Source organism: Filicampus tigris, chromosome 17 (genome assembly GCF_054856515.1).
Source record: "Filicampus tigris isolate MCC_2025a chromosome 17, RoL_Ftig_1.0, whole genome shotgun sequence".
NCBI classification, from domain to species: Eukaryota; Metazoa; Chordata; class Actinopteri; order Syngnathiformes; family Syngnathidae; genus Filicampus; species Filicampus tigris.
This window is the reverse complement of record NC_141233.1, coordinates 17,833,724-17,859,231: the sequence shown is the minus strand read 5'-3', so window position 1 is coordinate 17,859,231 and position 25,508 is coordinate 17,833,724. Positions and strand designations below refer to the sequence as shown.

Genomic DNA, 25,508 nt, shown 5'->3' with positions numbered 1-25,508 from the left:
GTTCATCTGCTGTTCATTCGGTAGCTTTCGACCCCCCCACCCCCCCGCCCGCCAATTTATTTCTCCTCCGTTTGGCGGGCAAAAACGTTTTTGGAGATTTCCGAGCTTGGGATAAATCCAACGCGCCGGGGTGCCACTTCACGCCAAGCCTGGCAGAGTCACTTTTACTTCCCTCCGACACTCCACCGGAGGTGTCTTTGAAAGCGCTCCAGGATTAAGGCTTTGAGATCAGGTGGATTTGGAAAGGCAAAGACGGCAAGAAAAAGAGCCGTCCTGAATCTTTGCTTTCCAACCGACTGCCAACGGAAATGAAAATTGACAAGACAAGTCGGCAGCGGACCGAGCACAGAAGAGAGGCTCGGATGCCAGCGTATTTGCGTTGGGCGTGACCGACGTTGGGGTGTGCGCCCCGGTCGGAGCGCAGCCGCCTGGCCTTCTGCTGCCAAAAGTCGGCTCGCTCGGACAGGCAGGCCGCACTTGCTCGCCCCTCTAATGAGGACAAGCGCTTGGAGAGAAGCGAGGGCGAAAAGCAGTCTGATGGTTTTTTTACGCAGGTGACCTTTTTGACCGAGTTGTTCTTTTGAAAACGCGACCGCCCTTTGTTGGTTTTCTCTCCTCGTCATTCTCGTCAAAGCCGCCGCCGAGCGTGTTTAAGCTACTTGGCGCTCACAAAAACATTTCCCGCACGCGCCGCAGATTAGGAAGAAACCTAAAGAGGGCCGAGTTTCTCATCTGTCGACTCCAAGCGTGCTTTCTCGCCTTCCTTGCCGCCGGGCGGGCGGGCCTGCGCTCGACGCCTTAACCGGCAGACAATTTATTGCTTTCTCGGCTTCTTTGTATTTTTTACACCCTCGTTCTTTGCCTTTCTTGTTGTTTGAAAAAGCAGCTTTGTCCGGGCCGAAACTCGTTCAAGTGTTTACTGTGATTAGGGAATTGTTTTGGGGGGGGCTTTGTTTTGAACTGCCTGGAAGTATTAAAGCCAGTGCGGAGGGCCAGTGCGTCCGGGGATCAAACCTGCATGAAAGGCGGAAAGTTGAACGTCAGACTTCAAACCACAACTCCGCCCTTGTCTTAGTGTATTCGAACGGATAACGATGGCACGTCGAAGTGGCTGCTAGTTGTAATTGCACTTTGGAAGCGGCTCGCCCAACGCGCGTGACCACCCGCTAGCGGCAAAGTGTATTTTTAGCCAAGGGGGAGGTCATGGCACTTGACTCGGGAGGCATGCGGGTTTGTCTGCCTGCTTTGAAGCGAGCCTCTACAAATAGCCTCCATCACCAGATTGAGAGACATGTCGCCTCGACGGCGAGAACAAAATGGACCCCCGTCTCGACCATTGATTAAGGACCAAATCGAGTCAAAGTGCAAGGGAGTGGTTGAGTTGACTCCTTGTACGGTGTCGCGTGGAAGACTTTGGCCACCGTTCCATCGGCCGCTCTGGCAATGACTAGATTCCATTCGGTCAAATCGGTAATTGGCTGATGACGTCTTGAGTCGAATGGCCGACGTGCTAACCGCTAGGCCGACGTGCTAACCGCTAGGCCGACGTGCTAACCGCTAGGCCGACGTGCTAACCGCTGGGCCGACGTGCTAACCGCTAGGCCGACGTGCTGCCCTGAATGTCGGCACAAAAAAAGAACAAAAACAAAAGGAGCAACTCAAGTGATTTCCCCCCAAAAGTCATCCTGAGGAAGGACCGTTTTTGGCAGCCTTGTTGGAGGTCTGGGCTGCTTTTTCCCTGTTTGTTTTTTTGATTGCGTCACTTCGTGTCCTTAACGGTACTTTCGATGCAAAACACGCAATTCCGGATGAAGCTTGAAAAGACAAATTCCCCAGGCCGTCTGGCCCGTTTTATCTTCACCGGCGCTTTCAATGACGTAACGCTCGCTTGAAAGGTCCGGCCCGCCTGTTGTTTTGTGTTTGTGCTTTTTGGAAGGCAGCGGAATGCTCATTAGTATGCGCCAAGATGCCGGGCTGCTTGCTAGCTTGCTAAAACAATGACGTTTCTGTGAAGCGCCCGTCGGTCTGACTCGGCTGTCCGGAAACGCGGCGTGACGCAGACAAAACCCGAGAGCTGCAAAGAATGAGGATGCGCGCTCGCCCAAGCGGACGAGGGGCCGACGTCACTTTTTCATGTGATGACGACGATGAGGATGAGCAACACGAGTGTTGGCCGGGAGCGGGCCTTTCAAGAGGAAAGATCGTTGCTATCGGGCACAGCTGACTGAGATGATTTGGGCATCCATTCTGCAAGAAGACTTTGATCCCATGTGTCAGCCTCATCCAAAAGGGTCCTTTGGAGGCGCTCTCCAGCGGCCGGCCGCGTCGGCCCTCAAACGCACCTTGGCTGCAAGTCCGACTTTTACAAAAGTCTCTCTTGCTCTCGCCGTAAAGCGGCCACAGCAGCCAAACGCTGGCTGTCAAGTTGGACTTTTTTTTTCCCCACAGGCCTTGAAACACCCCAAGACCATTTTTGCAACTCAGCATACAAGTCGTCCATTTCGACAGACTGGCGCTTTCAGCATTTCAATCGGTAACAATTTTCCCCAAACTTCCACGCTGAGGCCTGCTTTCACGCGCCTGTACGTTTGAGAGCTCGCGCTTCCGCGAAGAGGCGTGCGAAACGGCAGCCTAAGTGGCGCGCCGTGTCGCCTCCAGGCTGGAACGCCGGCACGGTCGCATCCGCTTTTGTGCGCCGGCCCTGAGAGGCCTCCGTTGACTTTACTTTGAGCTTAACAAGTCGCGCCGCCGCATCTCATCCGCTTTCGTGCGCTGGCCCTGAGAGGCCTCGGTTGACTTTACTTTGGGCTTAACAAGTCGCGCCGCCGCGTCTTTATTCAACGTGCGTGGCTTGAACGGTCGTCAGGCAACGAGCGCCTTGCTAAACGCAACCTTGAACAAAGTGGCCATATCTGCCAAGGTGGCAAACAAAATCATAAATCAAAGCCATCATGAACGTCCAAAGGAGAAGTGCTTTTTTTTTTTTTCCGTCACACAGACGCTGTTTTGGATTCGAAAGCCGTTGGAGCACGAGCTACACGCTGTGGCCCTGTCAATTGCCGTACTAGTACTTTCAGATAAAGGATATCGAAGAAATGCTCAATTCTACTAGCAAATGTACACAACGCACTTCACTTGTAGTAGCGCTAGATGTCAACTAGGGCACTAATAACATGTAGTTGCCAAACTAGCACGCCAAGGTTGCCTCAGCGTCATTCTGCGCTATATTGCCTTACTTGTGAGCAGAAATGGCGTTGCACTTGAGTATTTATTGGATTTCATGTACTAGTATGCTCTTTGTTGGCACTAGTAGAATAGCTGTGTTGTTGACATTTCTGAAAACTTGTTTGGGTGCTACTTGTTAAGGTCCAGGAGGCTACTAGCGTGCGACACACGCCTACTAGTCGGGCCTAGTTGTGTTAGCAGTGGAGCACGCTAGTTTATGAGGAAGATTCAATTGCGCGGTTGCTCAAAGGCGGTAGTAGCAGTGGAAAAAAATGTACTGTGATTCTACTAGTGTGCTGCAATCATTCTGCTAGTTGTCTTACTAGTGCAGACAAAGAGCATACCACGGCTTTCCACGCAGGACACCTTTTAAGGGCGCCCTGAAGTATTAAGCTTGTAAAATTCTGCCCTTAAAAAAAAGTTGGCGGCGACACTTGTCCGGTGGAGGGTGACGGCGTTTGGGGGGGGCGCTACGGCACCAAGAGGAGCGAGGCGGAGTGAACAAAAAAAACAAAAAAAAACACGACAGGGAAGGACGGAGACGCGCGAGAAGCCCGCCGGCTATTTGGGGAGCCGACTAAAAGCGGGCCGAGCGACAGCTGCCGAGCGGCTCGTTGCGTATACGGGAACAAAGATCTTGCGCAACTGAGAGCACCTCTCGACCAAGATAGTCAAGGTGGCTGCAGTCCAGAGCAAGTATTTGGGCCTTCGTGCTAATTCAGGAACCATTCGCGGGGACCGCACTCGTCCAGCATTATTTGGTGTATTTGAACAAAGTCACTCTGTTTCCTGTAATGAAGAATTGCCGAAGCGATCCGTCTCCACCCTCCACGAAGAAACAGACGAATGAAAGAGCACACTTCAAATCTGCTTTCTGGATGTTGAAGTGGGGAAATGAAGACAATCTCAACGCTCTTCAAATGAGCTTTGAATACTTTGGAGCCCATCAGGATTCCAGACTTGAACTGGTCCCAAAAAAGGCCTGCGATCAAATCTTGGCCGCTGGCTGCAGGGGAGCCAGTAGCTTGACTCAGCCTCGTCGTACTTATTTATAGCGGCTTCCCTTTCCTCGGAGGGACGGCGCAATTGAAACCAAATGTGCGGCCGGGAGCCACCCGGCCCGTCGCCCAACCCCCAAGCCCCGACCTCCTGCTCTCCTGTACACAAACGCGGCTGGAAAATGTGAGTCGAGGACTTCATTTCTTTGCGAAGGCAGGCAATTGTGAAACGTGCTATATAAAATCAAATTGTATCGCGAAAATGAACTACTTCTACTACAAGAGGCATTATGAAAGCAGACGAGCTAAGAAAAAATCAGCGCAAAGAAATGTATCGCTAACAAAAGGGACACGCAAAACTGGAAAACAAGCTGAATTCAAGCAGGTTGTTATTGTTGAACTGACACCGAGTCATCTTTGACGGCCTTGAAACTTTCTCCCGGCTAGGAAAGGGTTAAGAGGAATGCAACTCGGCCCCCCTCCACGCCCGCTCCACTTCCCCCGCAAAAGCAAACGTACCATGATGCCCGCTGCGCTTTTTCGCGTCGGCCCGTTTCTTGTCGAGGGTCCTGGCGAGAATTCGGCTGCCGCTGCCGCCGCTGCTGCTGCCGCTGCTGCTGCCGCCGCTGCCGCTGCCGCTGCCGCTGCTGTTCAAAAAGGGACGGCAGTCAAGTGGCCCTCGCTGAGCGACTGCACTTCTTTTCGCTCTGGGCTCAGCTTTTTCCAATAACAAGGTCCCCCCGCCTCGTTCCGCTCGTTCCTGGACAACCGTGACCCAAACAGTCAGACTTTTTTTTTTTTTCCTCTTCCCCCTTCCCTGTTGCTGTGCTGAGTGGAGTCGTTTCAGGCTGCCCTCTGACTTGTCTGCCTGATTTAGAAGCCACATGTGCTGCGAAGGGGCTGAGCTTACTTGCCATGTGTCACCACGGCAACCCAGGCCAAACCACCCCCCTTTTCTGGTATTAAGTTCACTTGTTTTTACACTTGTAGGCCGGATAGGAATGGCAAAATGTCATTTAAAACTCTACTGTTAATAAACGTTGCAATTCTTATTTCACCGAGAATGACAATGCAAACAAAAATGGAGGTCAAATATGCCAAAAGTAGCAGAAAGTGAAGAAAATTGAGAAGTTCTGTCAGACGGCGAGCATAATCGCAATGTACTGTGACTGATAACGCTCACCAAAAAGTGGACAGTGGGGAATGCCAAACACGACTGAATGAGTTACTGAAGCTTACGTGGCGCTAGGACGACTGTGAGCAAAAAAAAAGCCCTGTCGTAGTAACGAAAAGACAACCTTCTTCTGTTTTCAATTTTTCTTAGTAGTGTCCCATCACTGCTGATCTCTTTTTGGAGCAGACCCGTGGGCTCCTCATGTTGTCCTTGGGGCTAACTAGTAACCGCTGGCACCGTTTTTGATTTTTTTAGGACAATGCGCATGAATCAGGAGAGCAAAATGGCATCCGTCTTTTCTTTTTTGTTTTTCTCCGCTCAATTCTAACGGTGGTTAAATGTATTTATTTGGTGGCCGTTTCGAATGTTAAAAAGTGGCGCTAATAACAAAGTGAGCTCGCCCCTGGACTGGCCAGCACTCAAATGCAGTAGACAAGCACTCTTTGACAACTCAACTGGACTTTATTTATAGATCACTTGAAAAGCAAGCCCAGCTGCATACAAAGCGCCGCGCATAAACAGCCGGCCGAGTGAGCCGAGCCAACGCGGCACGCGGCGGGTTGGCTGCGGCCGGCCGGGATTCAAACCCGGAATCTCCGACCGCGGGGCACACATGCTAACGAACCGCTCTTCCGGCAGACGGCAAAAGCCGAGCAAACTGAGTGCAAAGACGGGGCAAAAAGTAGCTTCGGGGTTGCAACTGGATTAAATGGAGCCGGTGTGAAGGAAATTGCTATCAACTCATAACAAAGCAGAATATCTTCCCCCCCCCCCCCAGAAAGGAAACATTTCTAAGGTTCATCTGATTTGCATTAGAATGGCAACACAAATGAAGAGTGCATTTTGTTTGGGGTGCGCTGCGAGTCCAGCAGAGAGAGGCGGCAAATTCCCGACAGCGTGCGAGGACAAAGCTTCTCCTTCTCCCGTCTCCTTGGACCCAAGCCCCACAGGGCCGCCCCCCGCCCCCACACCTCCCACCCCGATCCCATTTGCTCCACCACACGGAGGCTGCCCGCTTGGGTTGGGGGGGGGGGGGGGGGGCGGCGGGGTTCAGCTTTGATGCAGCAGCCAGCGCACTCGCGCGCTGTGCTTTTGTCGGGCCAACAAGGAGGAAATGGGAGGAATCGGGGTGAGCTGCAGTCAGTCAGCGACGAGCTTCGTCATTGTTGTCCGCTGACCCGTTTGGCTTCGCAAGACGCATCCGCACTCATCCACATATTATGCTGGGATTTTTCGGGGGGGGGGGGGGGGGGGGGGGCATTTAAAACGGATCCCAGGTGTTTAGATAATACAGTGGTACCTTGGCTTAATTTGTTCACTGACCAAGCTTGTAACTCACTTTAGTTCCCAGGAAACGACTCTAGCACCCGCCCACCCAAAAAACACATTTTTGTTACACTTTCAAACGAGATGTAATGGAATGAACCCACGTCATGAAGTGCAATTAAGCCAAACATCTCACACACACACACACGCACACTATATGCTATTGTTTGTCTTTAAGGGGCGTGGCCTATTGTGTGACGTCAGGAGCGGGAGTCACGCAGTTAGCTTAGTGTTAGCGTCTCATCCGTGCTCCTTGCGAGTGTCGCCATTTTGTGTTTGAGCGTTTGTCCCGTTGAGTAAACGCCTGCAAGTGCATCGGAGACCGTGGCTCTCCTTGCCCACACGCGAGGGCATCGCAGAACTTTCAAGGGGGGAGCTTGCAGTGAATTTATTCCTCTTTGAGAAACCGCTGAAATTAAAATGATAAAATGATGCAAATTAGCCAGGCAAAATCCGCTCATTCAAAGACACCTTCTTGGAAACAGGTCGCTCAAAAGCTTTCCTTAGGTTGTGATATTTCAATTTCACACGAGGCAAACTAAATTGTGAAGGAGCCGTTTGAAAAGTCCATTTTGTGCAGGTCGCTGAAGTGGATGCCATGTTTGGGTTTCCATTCCATTGATTTCCAGCATAAGCCGTGATGAAAACGCAAGGCTGTGTCTCGCCAGCAGGGCAGCCGAGGCGTGCGGGGGCGCGCACGGGGAAAAAGCAAAAAAAAAAAAAAAAAAAAAAAAAGAATAGCAATCATTGTTCAGCATCCCAAGCAGGACTGGGAAGGTCTGAATCCTAAGTGGGCAGCAAAGCCAGGGAATGTGCTGGCTGTTGCCTGGACTGCATGTCAAGCGCCAGCGAGCGCACGAGCTGCACTGGCCAATCACGTCGCTTACTTTTATTCATTTTTCTCTCTTGGGAAAATGCGTTCTTTTAGTGCAGTTTGCATTCGCTTGAAAACAACTGTTTTCTGTGTGCAAGATTTGAAAAAAAACCCCAAAACATCACGGTAAGTATTGTGTCAACAAAAATATCATTTTATAACTGTCATGTTCCGTCTGTTGTTGTTTTTTTGACCATTACTGTGTCCACCTGTGCTCCTTCCACTCCCAAGTGTGAACTGATCAGCTCCCTCCGACCCTTTTTGTCTTGTCCAGGTGTTTCTCGTTGTCTCGTCACTATGCTTGTAAATAGTTCCCAGTTTCCTTTCAGTTTGTGCCGGGTCATTGTCCTGTCCTGTGTCTCTTTAGTCCTCGGTTGATGTCTTGCCATCCAAGTCTCGCTGGGCCGTGTTGTCAAAGCCGAGCCAAGTCTTGCGTATCTTTCCATTCAAATGAGCTGAGCCCTCCTCCCGTCTTGCTTCCCCGTTCCCGCCTTTGTGTCGTCCGCGCCACTCGCTACAAATCCGTGACAAAAAGCAACACGACTGCTCGCCCGTCAATCGCACGGCACATCTAGGCTGGACAATTTCAAGTCCTTTCCAATCAGATTTCAGCCCCTACGCGTTGCCACGTCAACGTGATCTGCCCGGGGCCTTCGCAAGTCTCGTGTCACTCCAACTTGAATCCCAATGGGACCGTTGCGTTGAGCAATCACATTTGAAAATGCGCCCAGCAATTGCTGCAGAGCAAAACTTGACGCGGGCAACTTTGAAAAGCAAAACACACCTTCGCGGGTATATTTTTCGCAATTTATGTTTGTGATGCTTTAGATAAATATTGATTTTCAAGTGCTTGGGATGATGCACGTGGCACAGCTGCATGCAGTTATATTGTGTGTGTCTGTTTTTTCTGGGGGGGCTTTTTTTTTCAATAGCGTTGAGGGTTGCTATAATTGCAACGTGATCGCGGTGGTATTAAGGTGGATGAAGTCGGTTAAGTCCCGCCCGTCCCCCCGGATGGCCCGGGTAGCAAAAGCTCTGCCCGCCGCTATCAAAAGGAAGGGCCCTAATGAGGGCGATTGATTTTGTTTTGTCGGCGCGCTCCCCCGGGTGGGGGGGGGGGATGCGGGGGGGGGGGGGTCACCCGCTGGCCACGGCGCTCGCTCTTCATCTTTATGTGTTGCACACATTGCGCTCGCTGTACTTGGCTGAGTTACGGCGACGTGACACTCGTTTTGTTTCTCCATCACTCATCTGTCAGCGCTCGGCGTCCCTCCGGGCGCGTGTTCCGCACGCGTCGCCGCTGCTCTACAAACACACAACAAATGTGCTGAATGTTGTGTTGGCCCGGAATACTACTGGATACCCCAGATACCCCTTCCCTCCCAAAAAAAAAAGAAAAAAAGTCCTGCATTGTTTTTAGCCAATTAGGAGCCCAGACAGGTCTGCTGCCGGCGGTGCTGGCCGTTTTTATAGCCAAAAGCGGCTGAATGTGGGGGGTGGCACGGATGTCCTCATGAATAAACACAGCTTCTTATTGGATTCAAACTGTACTCCAGTTGTCACTTTGTGTGAGCGCCATTTCCCTCCAGATGCGAGACTCTTTCTTCTGGCAGCTTCCAAGCTTCCAAGTCCCCTTGCAAGCGAGGGAACAGCCTTATTTAGAAAAGGGGGGGGAAAAAAATCAATACGTAGAGTGTTCACTCACTACATCACAGATTTGTAATGGCTTTTCATTGCTTTGGGAAGTGTCGCCTTGAGTGGAGCACGCTTATAAGAAGACGGTCTCGTCCAGCTCGTTTGGCAAACGGAGGTTTTTCAACCACTGTGATGACAAACAGATCCGTTGCATCACTTGGACTTTGATAGCAGCACAGCTGAGCAAGATTAGGCGCCACATCCAGCGCGTCGCGTCGATTAGGAGGGAGAGCAATGGCAACAAGTGGGAAAAGTTTAGGCACCTACTAGTCAAACGGAGTATGCATACAGTAAGTATGGCATAAACAGAGTTTGTGCTGCGGCGGGCGGCAGAAGGTGTGAGAATGACGATGACGCAATTCATGCCATGTCAAAATGCCCCCTTCCGTGTTCAGGTCGAGCCATGAGGTGAGTCAGCGGTGCTGACTGCGTATTTCTTGGGTGTCAATCTGTCAATAAATTTGTATTTCGCCACAAATGTCTTCTTTTCGTTGTTCGACGCTTTGCGCTTTTAGAAAAGCTGAAAAAAAAAGGTTGCACGTGTGAATTTGTGTTGTGTTATAGTTTACAATCTCAAACGAGACACTATCTCGCCAGGTGACTAGCAAGAAGCTAGCATGGCAGACGTCATCAATAGTCGCGGTCTATTTTTTCCCCCTGACAAAAATGCTGGCATGAAAGAGAGAAAGAAGACGCGAAAGAAGCTCAAGCTCTCCAGTGGCGTCTTAAGATTGGTGTCCGATCCCAGCGAGAGCAGCCGCACACGGGTAGTTTATTTCCAAAAGCAAATCCATATTTTCCATTTGGCCGTAAAATCAGCACCCTCCCCTATTCCCCAGTCCGTACACTTCATGATTAGGAAGCAATTATTCTTCGGAATAATGGAGCCATCACGCCACAGCGCTCCAATAACAACGGGTGGAATCCACTCAGCCAGAACGCCAGAGAATGACGCTGCTGATTTTAGCGCCGGAGCAAACTCTTTTGTTTTGCTTTGCTTTGCTTTGCTTTGCTTTTTTATTGAATGTTATGCTGGAAGCACTTGACTTGGAGGCGCCCTTTCATGTGTTGTCCTCACGAGTCAGTAGGCAAGCGTACAAAAAGAAAAACTATGCGTACAATGGTGCAACCCGATTGCACCAGAAATATATTGCTTTCTCAGTTTGAATGCTTATTTAAAAATGCAATTATACTACAACTACTTCTGTTGTCAGCTCAGGTTAGCGAGTCTGCGCGTGGCGTCCCGGGAACACTAGCAAAAAATCCACGATACACCAGACCGCAAATTGTCAACCGGAAATTGGCGAAAGACAACTGAACGAAAAATCACAACATTGGAAATGTAGCTGTGTCGTAGCAAAAGATTTTTTTTTTCTTTTTCCGCTTCTGATTGAGCCCCGTGAAGTCTCCCTAGCAACAAGTGGCTGCCACCAAGGAAAGGCTTCTGCTGACGTTTCCCCTCTCGCATGCATGTTGGATGAGTCGCGGTGCCCTTCCTGCCGCACGCGCGACGTCAGCACAAATCGCCCGTAATTAATCATAACGACGTTTGTTCCTGGGAAGCGGCCATGTCGACTTGTCGGGTTAGCCCACGAGATTCAAGGCTACCATGGAGTCGAAGCCATCATGAAAATGTATGAAGTGAAAACGTCGGACTCGTTTGGAACGGCCAACGTTTGGTGGGACCAAATATTCAACAGGAAAGGAATGATGAGCACGGAGACGGCAACGCAACATCTGTCCTCAAAAGGAGTTTGACCGACAACAGGAGAAGCTGAAGACGATCCTCCGCGCCTTCTCACACACAATCGTCTCACTCATCCATTTTCGATACAGCTCGTCATTGTCATTAGGGTCCACGGAGTCTACCCCAGCCCAGCCCAGCCCGGCCCGGCCCAGCCCGGCCCGGCCCGGCCCGGCCCAGCCCAGCCCGGCCCGGCCCAGCCCAGCCCGGCCCAGCCGACTTTTTGGCCAGAGAAGCGTGACAAACACCCCGGAGTGTTCATTCCCCATTTTGTTCATAGCTACGGTACTGCACTGAGCCAAAGGACTTATCGTTTGGAAAGAATGGGTCTTCAAATGACAACGTTCTATTGTCCATTTTAGAGCCGAAAATCCGCCCCTGCCCCCTCCCACTTTGGCAGACGGGCAGGCGGCGCCGGCGCCGCCTGCCCGTCATCCGAGGACGTGCTCGCCTGAAATGAGGTTTGACCGACTGATCGTCTAATCGTAACAGGGCCGTTCATCATGGCGGTGCCGTTCCCAGCGCCTACTTGTATACTGTTAACTCATTTCTTGAGCTTTAAACTAAACGTAGAACACAAACAAGGCTTGTGAATCATTATGTCTCAAATCGAGTCTTTCACTCCCAGGTCAAGTCTGAAAAGTCTCTTGTTCTGGTCAAATCACGTCAGCAAAACAATGACTCGATCGGACTCGCCGTCCAAATCGAATTGTCCTGGTCAAAGCACGTCTCGATTGGACCCGAGTCCCGTTTGCATCCCGACAGCAGACCTGGGACTAGTCGCATGCTCACAAGAGCAAAGTGACAGTTGTCCTGTGTGCCTCAAGAGCGGAGGGAGCCTCAAATGAAAAGCGACAAGGTGCGCATTGAGACAAGCCCGGCAGGTTAATGATGACTGCGCCGCCGCGGGCCCCCCCGCCATCTGCCGGCCGTGTAATGGAAGCCCCCCGCCACTCCGCGCTTTCCCTCCCCGAGAGGCTCACGAGGTAATTTGGCGACCGGGTGGCCGAGGTGACGGAAACATGGGGAGAATGCTGATGAGAAGCCGGAGGTGCGGCGCGGCGCGCCGCGGTGCGGTGCGGCGCGGCGCGCCGAGCGTTTGCCGTTAATTATGCGGAGCTACGGGTGGCGGCGACACTAACGAGGGCCGCGGAGGTTGCGCGGCAGGACGGGCGGCGGTATCGTACAGGTTTTAACGAGGGATACGGTGGAGGCGAAGAATCCCCCCCAAACGGTATGACTTGTACCAAAATTGCTGCAGTCTGAATTAGGCGGGAATACTTTCACCGTTATACGGAAGCTTATAACAACTGGCGCTATTTTCTGTTAGCCGGTCTATGATGTTTCACTTCATATGTTAGCATTAAGCTAGCAGACTGTCCATTTCGACTTTGGAGGCGGTTCGCAGCAAAGACATTCAAGCAGAAACTCGACAACTGGCGCATGAATGTGCCCGTTAAGCGTTTACTTTGTTACCGTTTGTCCACGATAAAGTGTTTGAAAGTGGCCCGGCGGCTTGACCACTTGTGCCAGTTCTGCTTTGCAGGTGACACACTGCACTCTTTCCTTACGGCTCGCGCTTCTCGCTCCAGGAGTTTTCAGTCGGTCTTTCACGCGACACGGGGAGGCCGCGAAAGGCAAAGGGCAACATGGCGCGGCAGGACCGTCAACGGTGGACGCTTTCACCGGCGACGAACGTGATGTTTCAGAGCGGCGCGTGAAGGCAGAATTTCTTCATGCACCGGCGACGTCAAGCGTTGCAGTCGGACGTGTCGGCACTCAACCTTTCGCCGCATCTTTCACTTCAGTGTTTTCAGTAAGTTGAGTCGTTTTTGGCATGTTACGAGGAATAGCGCAACCTAAAGTGCTGCTTCATTTGATTGATTTCCCCATTTTTCTCGCCACTCCAGCCCCGTGTCCGTCCGCGGCGCTTTTCTCCGAGGACGACCCGCCGCGCAATCTGTCCGAGCCACCTCACTGAAAGTGCCTTTTCCCATCCCGCCGCCGCGTCTCCGTCACCGCGCTCCAATGGAGGACGCCGAATACCGCGGCAGGAATGTGCTGCTCTTCATTTTACTTCCATCGGGGAGTTTAGCCGGCACGACGGATGATGAATAGCAGGAGACAAAGTTAGTCAATGAAACAGAGCGAGAGTGCTGACATTAAACAACTCCTGCCAAATTAGATTTACATGCAGACCGGTGTCCCGCATCGCTACCAATGGATTCCCAATGGGTGACTACAATAGAAAAATTGAAAAAAAATAAACCAAAACGGCAAATTACAGGTTGGCTCCTTGAGGGCCGCCAATAAATCTCCTAAGGCAGGGACTTTCATCACACACAAGACGATGTTAGCACGAGTGAAAATATGGCATCGTAGTTGGTATTTCACAAGAAAGTTTTCATTTAAAGGAAAAGGTCCAAAGATTGTGAGAAGTGGTCATTTTTGGAGGGGAAATGATCTTAAAAGACAAAAGAAAGTCGTATTCAAAGGACGAAAGTCTAAATATTACAAACGGTCGTTGTACGACAAACCATTTCAATAGAAAAGTGGCGTGGATTGACTTGAAACCTTCAGAGAAAAATGTCAAATGTTTATAAAAAAAAAAGTCAATTTGGGGAGAAAAGGATCTGATCAGAAGACAAAAGAAAGAATAAAGGCTCAATTCAGAGTATTCTTATTAAGGTGACATAGCTTTACGCCAAATATATTCACAAGAAAACTGCTAGCAAATATTTTCTTCTGACAATAACGTTAAAAGCATGAAAAGGAAAAGTTGTCAATTGAATGAGTCAACTACAAGAAGAGTCAACGTTTAACCATTAAAAAGTAGTCCTTGTACGAGAATAAAGAGATTTCAAAAGTAAAAAGAAACAGTTGCTCCTTCGCTACACGCTTGTAACCAAGCACAAATTCCTTCCAGCTGCTGAAAATAATTGCATTAGACCCCATGAATATTTGATACGCTTGAATGTTTTATGTAACAGAAAATCCCACGTAACCCAATTGAAGTCATTTGCATTGCTTTCCCCCCACGTGGCCCCCGCCCCGCACATCCCCGAGAGATTTCAACACCGTTGCCAATATTCGACGCTGAATAAACGCGCCATCATCGACAATCCGGCCTTAGCATTTGAACGCGGGTATCGATTAGCATAAGCTCAAGCTCGACCAAGCGGTATACAAGATGCACGGATGGCTAAGTGCCGTGTGCAGCTACATGCTAACTTAGCTCACGTGCTCCCACACTCATACAAGCGGGGCGCTAAAACCTGAACATGAAACCGGGCCCCTTCGGGCTAATCGGGGCAGTAATTAAGCCGTGGGACTCATTTACATCGTTTAACATGTTTGGCCCGCAGGGGGACGGCACGCTCCAGTGCTTCATATGCTCGCCGACACGGCCGCGGCGCATCTTTAAAAAGACAATAAAAACCCACAAGAATAGACATTCCTAAGCCGCTTGAATCCCTGGAAAAGCGCCAGCGCGTTCACTCATGAACCCATGTTACATAAGCAACTAGTCGCTAGTTCATTCATCATTCATTTGGGGCTATCGAATATTTTTGGCAATCGGCTAGGCTACTTTTTGCTCGGTTAAGGACATGAATGCACAATAGAACAGAACATTTCACTTAATAATGAACGACTATTGGCTTTCATTTTTAGATCATCAACTTTGTTTTCCGAAATTGAAACTATGCATTGCGGCAAATGAGATTTTCTTCTCGAGAAGAATTGGGAAGTGAGATTTTGGGCCGTGAGACAAACCACAGTAGCGATTTTGCCAGAGTAAGCCTGCTTTGTTGAAAATTGATCAGCAGGAACCGCTTCGCCTGTTAATGTGCTATTGAAAGAGGTCTGACGGCTTTTGCCAGCCCGGATGAGGCACTCGCTTTGCGGCGAGCTGCTAGCCAGTAGCCGCTAGCCACATTCTACAATCTTAGCGTCATGACTTGTTTTGTTTTTTGTTGTTGTTTTTTTTTAAGCGTCCCTAATTGAACATGAATTGAGGATGACGTTTTGTTTGCGATTTAAACTTCAACTGGGAACTTCCAAAGCGTAGCAAGGCACTGATGTCCGTGTTTGACTGTATTTGGCAAGATTTTCTTTTCAAGTTGCCCTTCTGTAACTGTCATGCACAGCATGAACAACTGCTGCTAGCTTGTTGATGGTGCACACCAAACGAACGGCTGTCGGCCGCAGAAAAAAAGAGAGCTATTTTTTTTTAATTGAGGTACTCTCATGACTTGAGGACTCGTTTCACCCCTACATTCATTGAACACAAACAGACGACGTTCACATGAGGCTCATCAACAGTTTTAGCTAGCAAAATAGCCTCGAGAACACGCTAGCGAAATTCACGACTACGCCTTGCGACAGTCGCGTCACACCCCGATCCCGACGAGAGCGGGCACGGAAAGGCTTTCCCTTGACTGTGCTGCCCATTGATCCCAAGCGGCGGCGGCGGCGGCGGCGGCGAGCAAGGTGAGGAGGAAGCCAGGCGTGCAACAAGATCCGAGATCACAGCTGGGGAGCTTGTATGCGCGCGTCCCGGGAAGCGCCTGTCAAAGCTGTTGTCCTAAGAGGCCAATGAATCATTTATGAGGAAGCAAAGAGACACAGAGCGCTACAGATGCAAAAACAAGGCAACACTTACAGTGGCAACAAGCGGGGAAAAGAATGCTTGCGTGCATTTGCTCATTTGATCTTTTCTTTCATGTGACTCTTTTGACTTTAGACGGCACCGACGTGAGTTGATTTGGGGTTTTTTTAGAGCCCACCGAATAAAAAAGAATATAAGAAATACAAAATAGAAATAAATAAGTTCATCTTGAAGGCATACATTTATGAGAACATGAGAACTGTTTTTCTATCTTTAAAAATAAAAATATTTTAACACGACAAAACATTCATAATCTGAGAATAGAGTGGTACGTCGAGAAGAAAATATTGTTAGCAGCAAGTTGCAACATCAGCCGACAACTGTTTCTCTCAAAATGGCAACTTTTTTCACGTTACATTTGTCCTGTTATACTAAAATGCTATCCTCTCTTTTTTCTCGCATCACGCCTTGATTGCAAGGCATTGCAAATATATTCAAGCAATATTATGACTACATTTTAGTCGCTCCAAACTGCAACTTTTCGCGTGAAATTAGAGTTATGACATGTTGAGAATAGTCCTAACAAAAAAATCCCATTTTTATAATGGGAATATATAAAAATATGAAAGAGTATGTGGTGTTGAGATGAGTCGCTCTAAGTGAGTGTCACTTAAAATGTCCCCGGCAGTCCACAGCATCGAGCACGCTCCAAATTGATTTCCGCTCGTCTCTCCTGCAACGTGAGAAATGCACTGAATGCGCTCATTTGCACACACGGCTGAATGGCAACGTGCGGGCGTGCGTGCAAGTGACTCGGACCCCGAGCGCCATTGACTAAGCCATCCGCCGAAACGAACGTAGTCGAGAGGCGATCTGCAGCCCGCCGATAAGCACAGCGCCGCCGCCGCCGCATCTGCTGTCTGATCGGCGTTATGCATTTGTCGCCTGTTTGCTTTGTGACGAGCGCCTCACCTCAACAGGATAACGGCAGCGTTCTCGCAAGCTGTGTCTGCTTGCATCAGGATTTAGTAGCATGTGCTACAAAATGTAGTGCATTAAAATTCAGTCAAAGCAGCATCAGATTTAGGGGGGGGGGGGGGGTGATTCTGACATTGTAACTGGGGGGTGTTATTTACTCCAGTGCAGATGGAGAGGAGCCATCTGGTAGCACGGTGGCCTGTATTTTAGCGGAGGGGCTTGACTTAGTCAAGCCATAGTCCTGTTTAATAGAAGCGTAGTGCTACTGTTTCGGAACGGTCTGGAGAAGGAAATCTCCGGCAGGTTCGCCACCTGAACAAGACTCCAAATGTCCGCCTCCTCCGTTCATTGCGCCGCCGTTTTGTTGAGCAACACAGCTCAAACGGGCTCAAGGGTTTGACACTTCCATTCGGGCGCGCCGGCCTCCATTCAAGCTAAAACGATCGGATTTGTTCCCCGGTGCTGGGCGAAAGGGTCCGTCGGAGGGAGGCGGTTGTTTGTCTCAAGCCAATATTGAAGGGAAATAGGCTCATGAATCGGCACATAATCGGTTCAGCCTTCACGCCTTTGCCGTCTGAAGAAGTCATGCGCGCAGACCGACAAACAGGACGGCCCTGGGCGGGCGCTCGGGTCCGGGCCGGCCGTCGATAATGATGATGATGTAGCCTGCGGGGGAACGGTGATGAGCAGACATCTTCTAAATAATGCACACTTGCGCAAGTATTCATTAGCGCTACATGCTACATACAGTACAAGGTCGGCAACGGTTTCGGGGGAGGTCGTTTTCTGCTCCCGGTGCAAAAAAGGAGGCTCATCAAAGGCTTGCTGTCAAACAACTTGAACAAACACCTTGGCGTGGTGACAGACAACACAGCAATGCACGCATCTATTCTTTAGCCTCTGCAGAGAATGGCAAATTATCGGCGTTTACGTCTGTATTTGAACAATTTGAATGTTGACCGGGTGAAGAATTCAGCAGCGTGCGAGCGCCATGAGGCCAGGACTTCAGCAAAGCCAGCTGGAAATCGGCCCGCGTTCAACAATATTGATCCAAATGGAGCGCAAGAAGGCAAAAAGCGCACGTGGCCCCAGTGGTGGGCCGGCGATTTCTCAACAACACAACGTTAAATGGCCACAGGCGTTTATTCTTTGTCATCTGCCAAGGATGACCGATGTTACTACGGGGTTCCGACTGGCTCCATCCACTGGCGGAGCTAGGATATTTTCCTTTGGGGGGTCATGGGGGGGGGGGGGGGGGGGGGGGGGCAAGGATGTCTCACAACAACCCCAAAAAATCTTACAAACCTCAAAAACTGTTCTGAAAACGGTGATGAAAAAATGATTTTGTGTTTCCTACGGTGGACGGCGGGAATTTGGAAAAAAAAATTCCCGGGGGAAAAAATGGACAATACTATTTAAAAAATATTGTAAAACGGCGGAAAAAAAATACAAGAGGAAAAAGTCAATTATGTGGTCTGGGGCCTGGGGGTGTCCAATCATATTTCAGGGGTGGGGCCCCGCCTTGCGCTCCGCCAGTGGCTCCATCTACGCCTGCACGTCTGTATGACACCGCCCCCAAGTGGACAAATGTGCGTACAACGCAACGGCCGTTCGATTCAAGCAAAACGAATGAGAACGGAACAGATTAGGCATTCGTTTTCCCAAGCGCTTAGCCATTCATGTGTTTTTCATTTGTCTTTGAGCATTTTATTTCAGGCAAATACATGCAAAATACATGCCATTTGGGCCGGGGAAATGCGGGGGGAATGGCAACGGCTGAGTGAAAGTACACTTTGGAGAGTTTGGCCTTAAATTGTTAAAAGGGACGTTTGAGGATATTTAGGACGCTGCGAAACTTTCACATCTTTCCCTTCCCGGGCCACGCTGGCATCAATATTTACCAAAAGCTTTCTTGAAACAATGCGCTAGGTAAAAGTTGCTCTCCGCTTCCGTCGAGCGAAGTGCTTTTGACGCGCACCAACAAAACAATAAAAAAAATGATTTAAAAAAGGCGACGGTTTGCTTGTCGGAATGCTTTTAGAAAGAAGCCGATCAAATATGAAGCGAGAGCTGGGGGGGAAAAGGAGGCCAAAGGGAAAGAAGCACACACGCCCACCCGACTGAGAGCCGAGTGGCAGAAAAACGCGGCCGCTGCGGGGCAAGCGCGCTCGCTCGCGTGCCGCCAGGTCGCCCGAGACGAGACGCGCCAAGGACGGAAATACTCAATCCGGGAGGGATGTGTCAATATTGGTGTCGTGCATGGCAGGAGAAGCCTGGCAGTTGGCCAGGGGAGAAGCCATTCCTTCCGCGATTGGGAAATGTTTTCTGGGCCGAAAATTGGACATCCATGCCCGGACTGAAAACGGCTTCACCCGGCGGACCGGGGCCCAGCGAAGCTCGGAAAAGCTCCGCCGGAGCCAAAGGAGCCAACGAGGACCGGCGCCACAGAAAGGGAAGGCCGCGCGCTTCGCGACAAGCGTCATCGAGTCCACGTCACCGACGCAATTCCTCGGACGTGCCTCCACGTGTCCCCGCCGTGACGTTGAACTCCCCGATTGCGAACGGACGCACTTTGAATTCTGGCGAGCAGACTTTGATTCGGTGCGGTGGAGCTAAACGCTGCCGAGGCGTCGGCGGGAGCAGTCGCAGTGGCGCGACTCTCTGGTGGCTAATTCCAGACTTTGCCGCCTTTGCCTTTGCGAGGCGCCCGCTTCACATTCATGACGGACAGGACAAACGCTAGTCGCGGCGCATGTCTTTTGCTCATTTGCGTTGCTGCGAACAAATTCAACTTCAGCTCACTCAATCCAAGCGTGGCGAAGCAGCAACACGCATCAGGCCGACGCGCTTTCGGTCCGCTGTCAATAAAGCTCGTAAAGGCTCACATGCAGCAAATCCTCCCCAAACACCTTTGCGGCTGCCAAAAGTGGTTTCCGGTTCAATCTGTCTTTTTTTTTTTTTTTTTTTCTTTACAGCCTGCACGCCATAAAAGCAAGCCTGATACATCGGCGCCTCCAAACCAAGCAGACGTGACACATTTTGCTATTGCGCCTTCCGCTTTGATTTCATCCCTTCAAATCCCTTTTTTTTTTTTTTTTTTGCTCCTCTCGCCTCAGGAAACACCTGAGAAATCCTTTCTCGTGCTGCGGTGGGATGACAATACGCTGCGCCTTTGGGCCGAGGCGCCTTTCCTGTTGGCTTACAAGGCGGCAACTAATTGCTTCAATGATGTCCAATTGGCCGCCGGCTCGCACGCGTCAAACGCGCACGTCGAGCGCAGCGCAGCCATATTCGCTCACAAATGCTTCGTGCCGGAGTGAATTTCATGCCCCTGATGGTGCAATAATGGATCTAATTGAGGCGCTTTTGTCTTCGCGGGCTCTCTGGAAAGTTGAAAAGTGAACGCCTGCGAGCGCAGCTTGACTAACGACTTTTTGGCAACCAATGGTCCCTAACGATAGAAAATGGTCAAACGTCCAAATTGCCGCAGCCAAAGAGAGTGCAAATGGGGCAAATAACGCTTTGGAGAAGGGGCACCTTAGCCCCGGCTTGCCCTCTATTCAGGGGGGCAAATATGAGCATCCATCACACGCAGCACGAAATCCCAGTTGAAGCGTCAAAGTGCCGAAGCCGCGCTGCTCATTTGCTACCTTTCCACTAGTAATAGAGGGAGGGAACGACTAATACCAAGCTCCGTGTTTTCAAAGCGTCCCACTGTCGCCGGTCGCCCCTGACAACAATTCAAGGCAAGAGAAACCAACAATGAGAAAGTAACCTTGTAGGAATGAGACGTTCTTTTGGCCTCCAAATGAAATCGACCGCGCCGCTTGTCGAAAACAAGACTCGGAACCTTAACCTCGCTCACCGACGCTGGCGGCCCGTTTTGGTAGCCCCAGCAACGGTGGCCGATGGCCGGAATTCGGCCAGTGTGCGCGGTACCCCGAAGGACACGTCGCAATTTATGGCAACGGAAACAAAGCATTTAAAAAAATCGAGCGTGGAACCGAATCGAATTTGGATACTTGGCAACTCTTAAAAAAACTAAAAAACTTGAGCTAGCCAAAAGGTTTCGGTGGTACCAAACCATTTGGCTTCCGCGCTCCAGTTGAAGCAAGCAAAGGTGAGTACTTATTTTGGTGTATTGTACCAGCTAAACCAAGCTACTATGTTTGCTGTTAACAGGAAGAAAACAAAACATGTGTCTGTTTTTTTAGCCCGATAGCAGGAGTGGTGGTGGTATTTTGATAGCCTCGAAGTTCCAATCTTTCGGGAGCGCAACACTGTCATCGATGCCCCCACTACGTTTCACAAACGCCCAAATCAATCGACACAATCTCTTCCGGTGCCATATGCAATATGTGATAGAAATACGCTGCCTAGCCGCAAAGTAGAATGTGGATTTCTTCCCCCCCCCCGCCCCCCCAAAAAAATGTTCACACAAAGGAGAGGGAGGAGAAAAAAAAGAAAAGAAAAGGCGAGCTCACCTCAGCGTGCGAGAGTGCTGACTGGGCGTCCGGCGGACTTTCCCTAATCGCCTGAGACGAGGCGGCTGAGCGATCAAGGCGGGCCGCCGCTGAGCTGATCATCCTCTCGGGGGCCGCATGATCATTGCGACTCCTCCGTCGTCGTCCGCCGCCGCCGCCGCTCGGCTGCCGTCGTCATGGCCCTGCAATAGAGAGGCCGCAAGTAGCGCGCATCAGCAGACAACAAACAAAATGGAAGGCGTAGGTGACAAAGAAGCCTCGCCGGCGGCCTCGACAACTCCCCGAGCGGTCATCGGCCTGGCCCCTTTCCGTGTTAAACGACTGTGATTTAGCCAATTAGCAACGTTGCAGGCGCCGCCGCTGGAATATTAGCAAGCGCAAAATGGCAATTAGTCACCAGCCGTGACATTGTTGTGATGAGGCGGCTTTATCGCACTATAAAAAGAAAAAGTGGATGGCGCAACTTCAAACCCAAAGTCATGCCGCAGCGCGCTACCGTACAAAGACAGACAGGCACAACAAATAAATTGAGTGGAAAGACGTCCACACGCACCAGCGACTGAAGCGGACAGGAGAGGAAGAAAAAAAAAATGCAGTCGTCCGGCAATAGCAATAGAAGGACAGCGTGTGGCTATTTCAGAGACTGTTGAACTTGTGCAGTTCCATGACAGAAACTCTCCGCGCTTCACTTTTCAGGGATTGCCATGTGCTGCCATAACGGCCAACTCAAAAGGAACGCAAATGCAAATAAATGTCATGCAAATAAAGCCTAATAAAATAAAAGCATTGCAGGTTGCAGCGGCAAGTGCAATTACTCATAAACTTAACTTGCGCAATGTCATGATTTTTGCGTAGCCGACTCAGCTAATGGAAACTAAGCTAAGCTAAGTGGAGCTTAGCGATTGGTAGCCAAACCAAAGTGAAATTTCACATTTGACAATACACACAAAATGTCTTTTTCATTCTAAAAGGACTCGAAAAACCTCCAACCTGTACCATAAGTCGATAAGGGACACGAGCCTGTTACAATTTACGGGAAAAACCCCCCACAACATTTCAATGAAAAAAGGCTTTGATCAAACTTGAACAAAAACATCTTCATCCAGTTGGTAATGTAAGTATTTCAAAAGGTGGGGAAAAAAATCGAAGGTTTTCCATTCGTAAAAGGGCCCCATCCGACACAAGTGGCCTGCAATGATGGCCTTTTAGGTCGTGTCATAAAAAAAACCAAGCCGTGAGCGTTTGCTTAATGAGCGCAATTGGTGCTTGACAAACAGCAGAGTTGAAGCGTACCTAGCGACGGTCGGTCAAATGTTGGCACCTACCGCAAGAGAATTGCTGCGATGCGTCATCAGGTGGCTGAAGTACTCAGCCTCTGCGCTTGAAGACCCGATCGAGGATAATTGCCCGAAAAAACTGTGAAGCACTCCATTGTGGAGATAATGCATTCAACTCTCTGTTTATTTTTTTGTTCCACCATTTCAACTTAGCTGATATTATGATGGCCTTTTTTGTCTGTTTTTAGCCGTGTCTTAAACGTGTCCATTTCTACCACGGCAGCACGCCGCGATTCACGGAGGGGGTGGTCCGTGGCTAAGGAAATTCCCAAAGGAGGAGGCGATGCCGCGGCGAGCCCACCGGCCGCCCGCCGGCCAAGTGGCAGCCTGCTAGCCCTCAAGCTAGCTGCTGGCTAGCGGCTCTTGTTGCGTGGTGGGAATATATGCCGCGAAAGGCCTCGTGGCATATATGCCCAAAAGCGGAGGCCTTGAGCGACGGACACGCCCACAGCGTTGAGGAGCAGTGACAACGACTTCATTTTTAGCAATTTTGAAGCCCCACTTTTGTCAATCATTGACATTTCTTAATTGTCTGTGACGTGTCAAATTTACACAGCATTTCTTTTCACTTGACAGGGAATCGAAGTAGGAGTAAAGATACTTTGCAAGAGAATTGTTGACAGGTGTGAGTGTGAATGCTTGTTTGTCCAAATGAGCGCTTTAATGGGCTGGCGAGCTCAGACTCATTTTTTTGCCAATGCACAGCGTCTCTCCCTCCAAAACTTTTCTTCCGAAAGAGCTCCCCTTCAATTGAATTGACGTTTCTTGCTTTGTTAATGCGAGCGCGTCCGGCCGGCCGGCCAGACGGCCGGCCAGACTCTGTCCCGCTGATGCAAAGCCATCTCTTGGCTCTTCATGAATTCTTCCTTTTCTATTCTGCATAATAGAAAAGGGAAGACGAATACAGCCACCCACGCCGAAATAGGCGCGCGCACACATGTATGCCGTCGCCTAATTAGGGCCGGAGTGTGAATTAACGAGCAGGTCGGGGCAGGTTAACGAAGGGTGGCGCCGCACTGCTGCGGGCTGAAATTCAAAACGCGAGCGTGGCACCCAGTTGAGGCGAGCGCCGGTCAAATTAGCATGCGCCGCCACAGAGCACGACGAGCAGGAGTCACATTTCTTGATTCTGAACTTTACTTGCCCTTCCTTTCTCCATGCTGAGAAAAAGCAAATCGACACGGCGGGGAGGCGCCGAGAGGCCAAAAGGAGCCAGTCATTCCCTGACTAATTACTAATCAACAGGGTGTATTTGTCATTTGCATGGCTCATCTCAGCTGTTTGAGGCACCGTATTTCAGGAAGGTGTCTATTTGAGGGAGGTGTATATTTGTATTCAGGTGGAACAGTAGACACGGCAACAAATTGTGGCGCGGTGCCTCTTGGAGGGACACAACGTATTTTGCTGGGAATAGAGTTCACAAACGTTGTTTTGTGTTTTTCTTTCTTGGGGCATGCGTCTATTTGAAGGAGGCCTTTGCTGGTTTTGGGTGTCGTGACATTTCATCGGCCGAATTGCAGCATGTTGACATCTATTCGAGGCACACTATTCGATTGACAATTGACTTTATGAAATGCTTACAAGCGTGATTCTTATGCGCATCCATTTGAGGGAGGCATGGACAGTGTTTTTCTTCAGCAGACGAAAGCATACCTTGCTACCCGACGCGCTAAGCCAAAAGGGAACGCATTTTAGGTTTTGCGCGTGACCAATGAGGTGAGAAAAATTCCACTTTATGGATTTTGTTGTGACTGGAGAAAGGAGGTGTTTATTTGATTGACGCTTACTACTTGACCCGTTACTGCCAAAACAATCTATTTTCTAGTTGGTAGCCACTCGCCATTGTTTTTTTCCCGCAGATTTTAGAAAGAGCACGGCGACTCCATAAATGAGGGAGGCATTTCATTTTTCTCTACCGGGTGACTGGCGCAAGTGAAATGTGGCATCTATTAGAGAAGCGACCACTGAACACTTGAGGGAGGTGTTTATTTTGCCTAGAGTAGTGACAATATTAGAGTTACTTATGATTATGCCTTTCGGATAAGGGAGGTGAATATTTGAAGGAGGTATTTCTTTTTTGCTAATCGGCCACTAATTGAAACAACATCTATTAGGCGGCACTATTTGGAGACAGCATTGGTCATTATTGTAAACAACATAAATGAAGGCCTCCCTCCTAAGAAAGGCCTCACGCCTAATAGGCACCGGAACACCCTCAACCATTATTTAACAATATACATGATAAACATTATGAATTGTGTAGCACCTTCATGACAATTCAAGGGGTAAAAAAAAAAAAAAAAAAAAAAAGACTCCTGCCTGGTGGAAGCCAGTTGATACGATTAGAGAGGAGGCATTTAATGGGCACAAGCGCAGAATGAGTGCAGCGACATGACACTCCGGCCCGCTCCGTCTAATTGAGCAGGTAGGCGGTGCCGATCACTAGCCGGCGGCCATTAGTGTCACTCCTGCTTCCAAATGAATGGAAGCCAGGACGAATTGAGGCTGAGTGGGGGGAAAAAAAACTCAAGGGAAAGGTTACGCTCTCTTTCATTGGGTCCATTTCTCCTTCATCTGCTCCCTTTCACATTGCGCCGCTCGCATCCCGAGTGCTCCGACAGCCGTGTTACATTTCACTCGCGAGCATTCATTAGCTCAATGGCAGCCTTTACGCCTCCGACAGAAATGATTTGCCGTTTTACGGGAAAAGGCCAAAAGAAAAACCACAAGAAAAATGGCACGCTCGCACTGGTGAGTGGCGCTGCTTATGATCGGATTTTCTCGGCATTTGTTTGAACAGCCATCGATGCGGTTAACCGACAAATGTTCAGCATCAGTCATCCGTCTTTGTTTCCTTCCTGCGCGCCTCCAGCCCGCGGCCATTCCCATTCCCGACACACGTCGCCGGCGCTGTGAATTCAGTCACGGACGGCGTGACCTTTCACGGCGGACGCGGACGCGGCCTGGGCAAAAGGTAACACGTCAAGGCGGACCCTCCCCCACTCGTTGGCCCAAAAAAGGTCTGTTTACCGGGGGTGGGCTCACACATCGATGGCCGCCATGG

General features: G+C 50.1%; 1 protein-coding gene across 7 annotated transcripts in view; it reads right to left on the bottom strand.

Annotated features, from left to right (window-relative positions):
• The window catches only part of sgcd (sarcoglycan, delta (dystrophin-associated glycoprotein)), a 116,557-nt gene that overhangs the window by 30,066 nt on the left and 60,983 nt on the right, over positions 1–25,508 (bottom strand). For 4 of the 7 annotated variants that reach the window (XM_086012394.1, XM_086012393.1, XM_086012392.1 and 1 more), the window contains exon 2: positions 21,108–21,289. In XM_086012394.1, coding sequence (XP_085868520.1) covers positions 21,108–21,209 — 102 coding nt within the window. In that variant the 5' untranslated portion in view covers positions 21,210–21,289. Of the gene's footprint in view, positions 1–4,742; positions 4,984–21,107; positions 21,290–25,508 lie in introns of those variants that run through there. The other 3 variants (XM_086012396.1, XM_086012397.1, XM_086012398.1) reach the window with 3 other exon arrangements.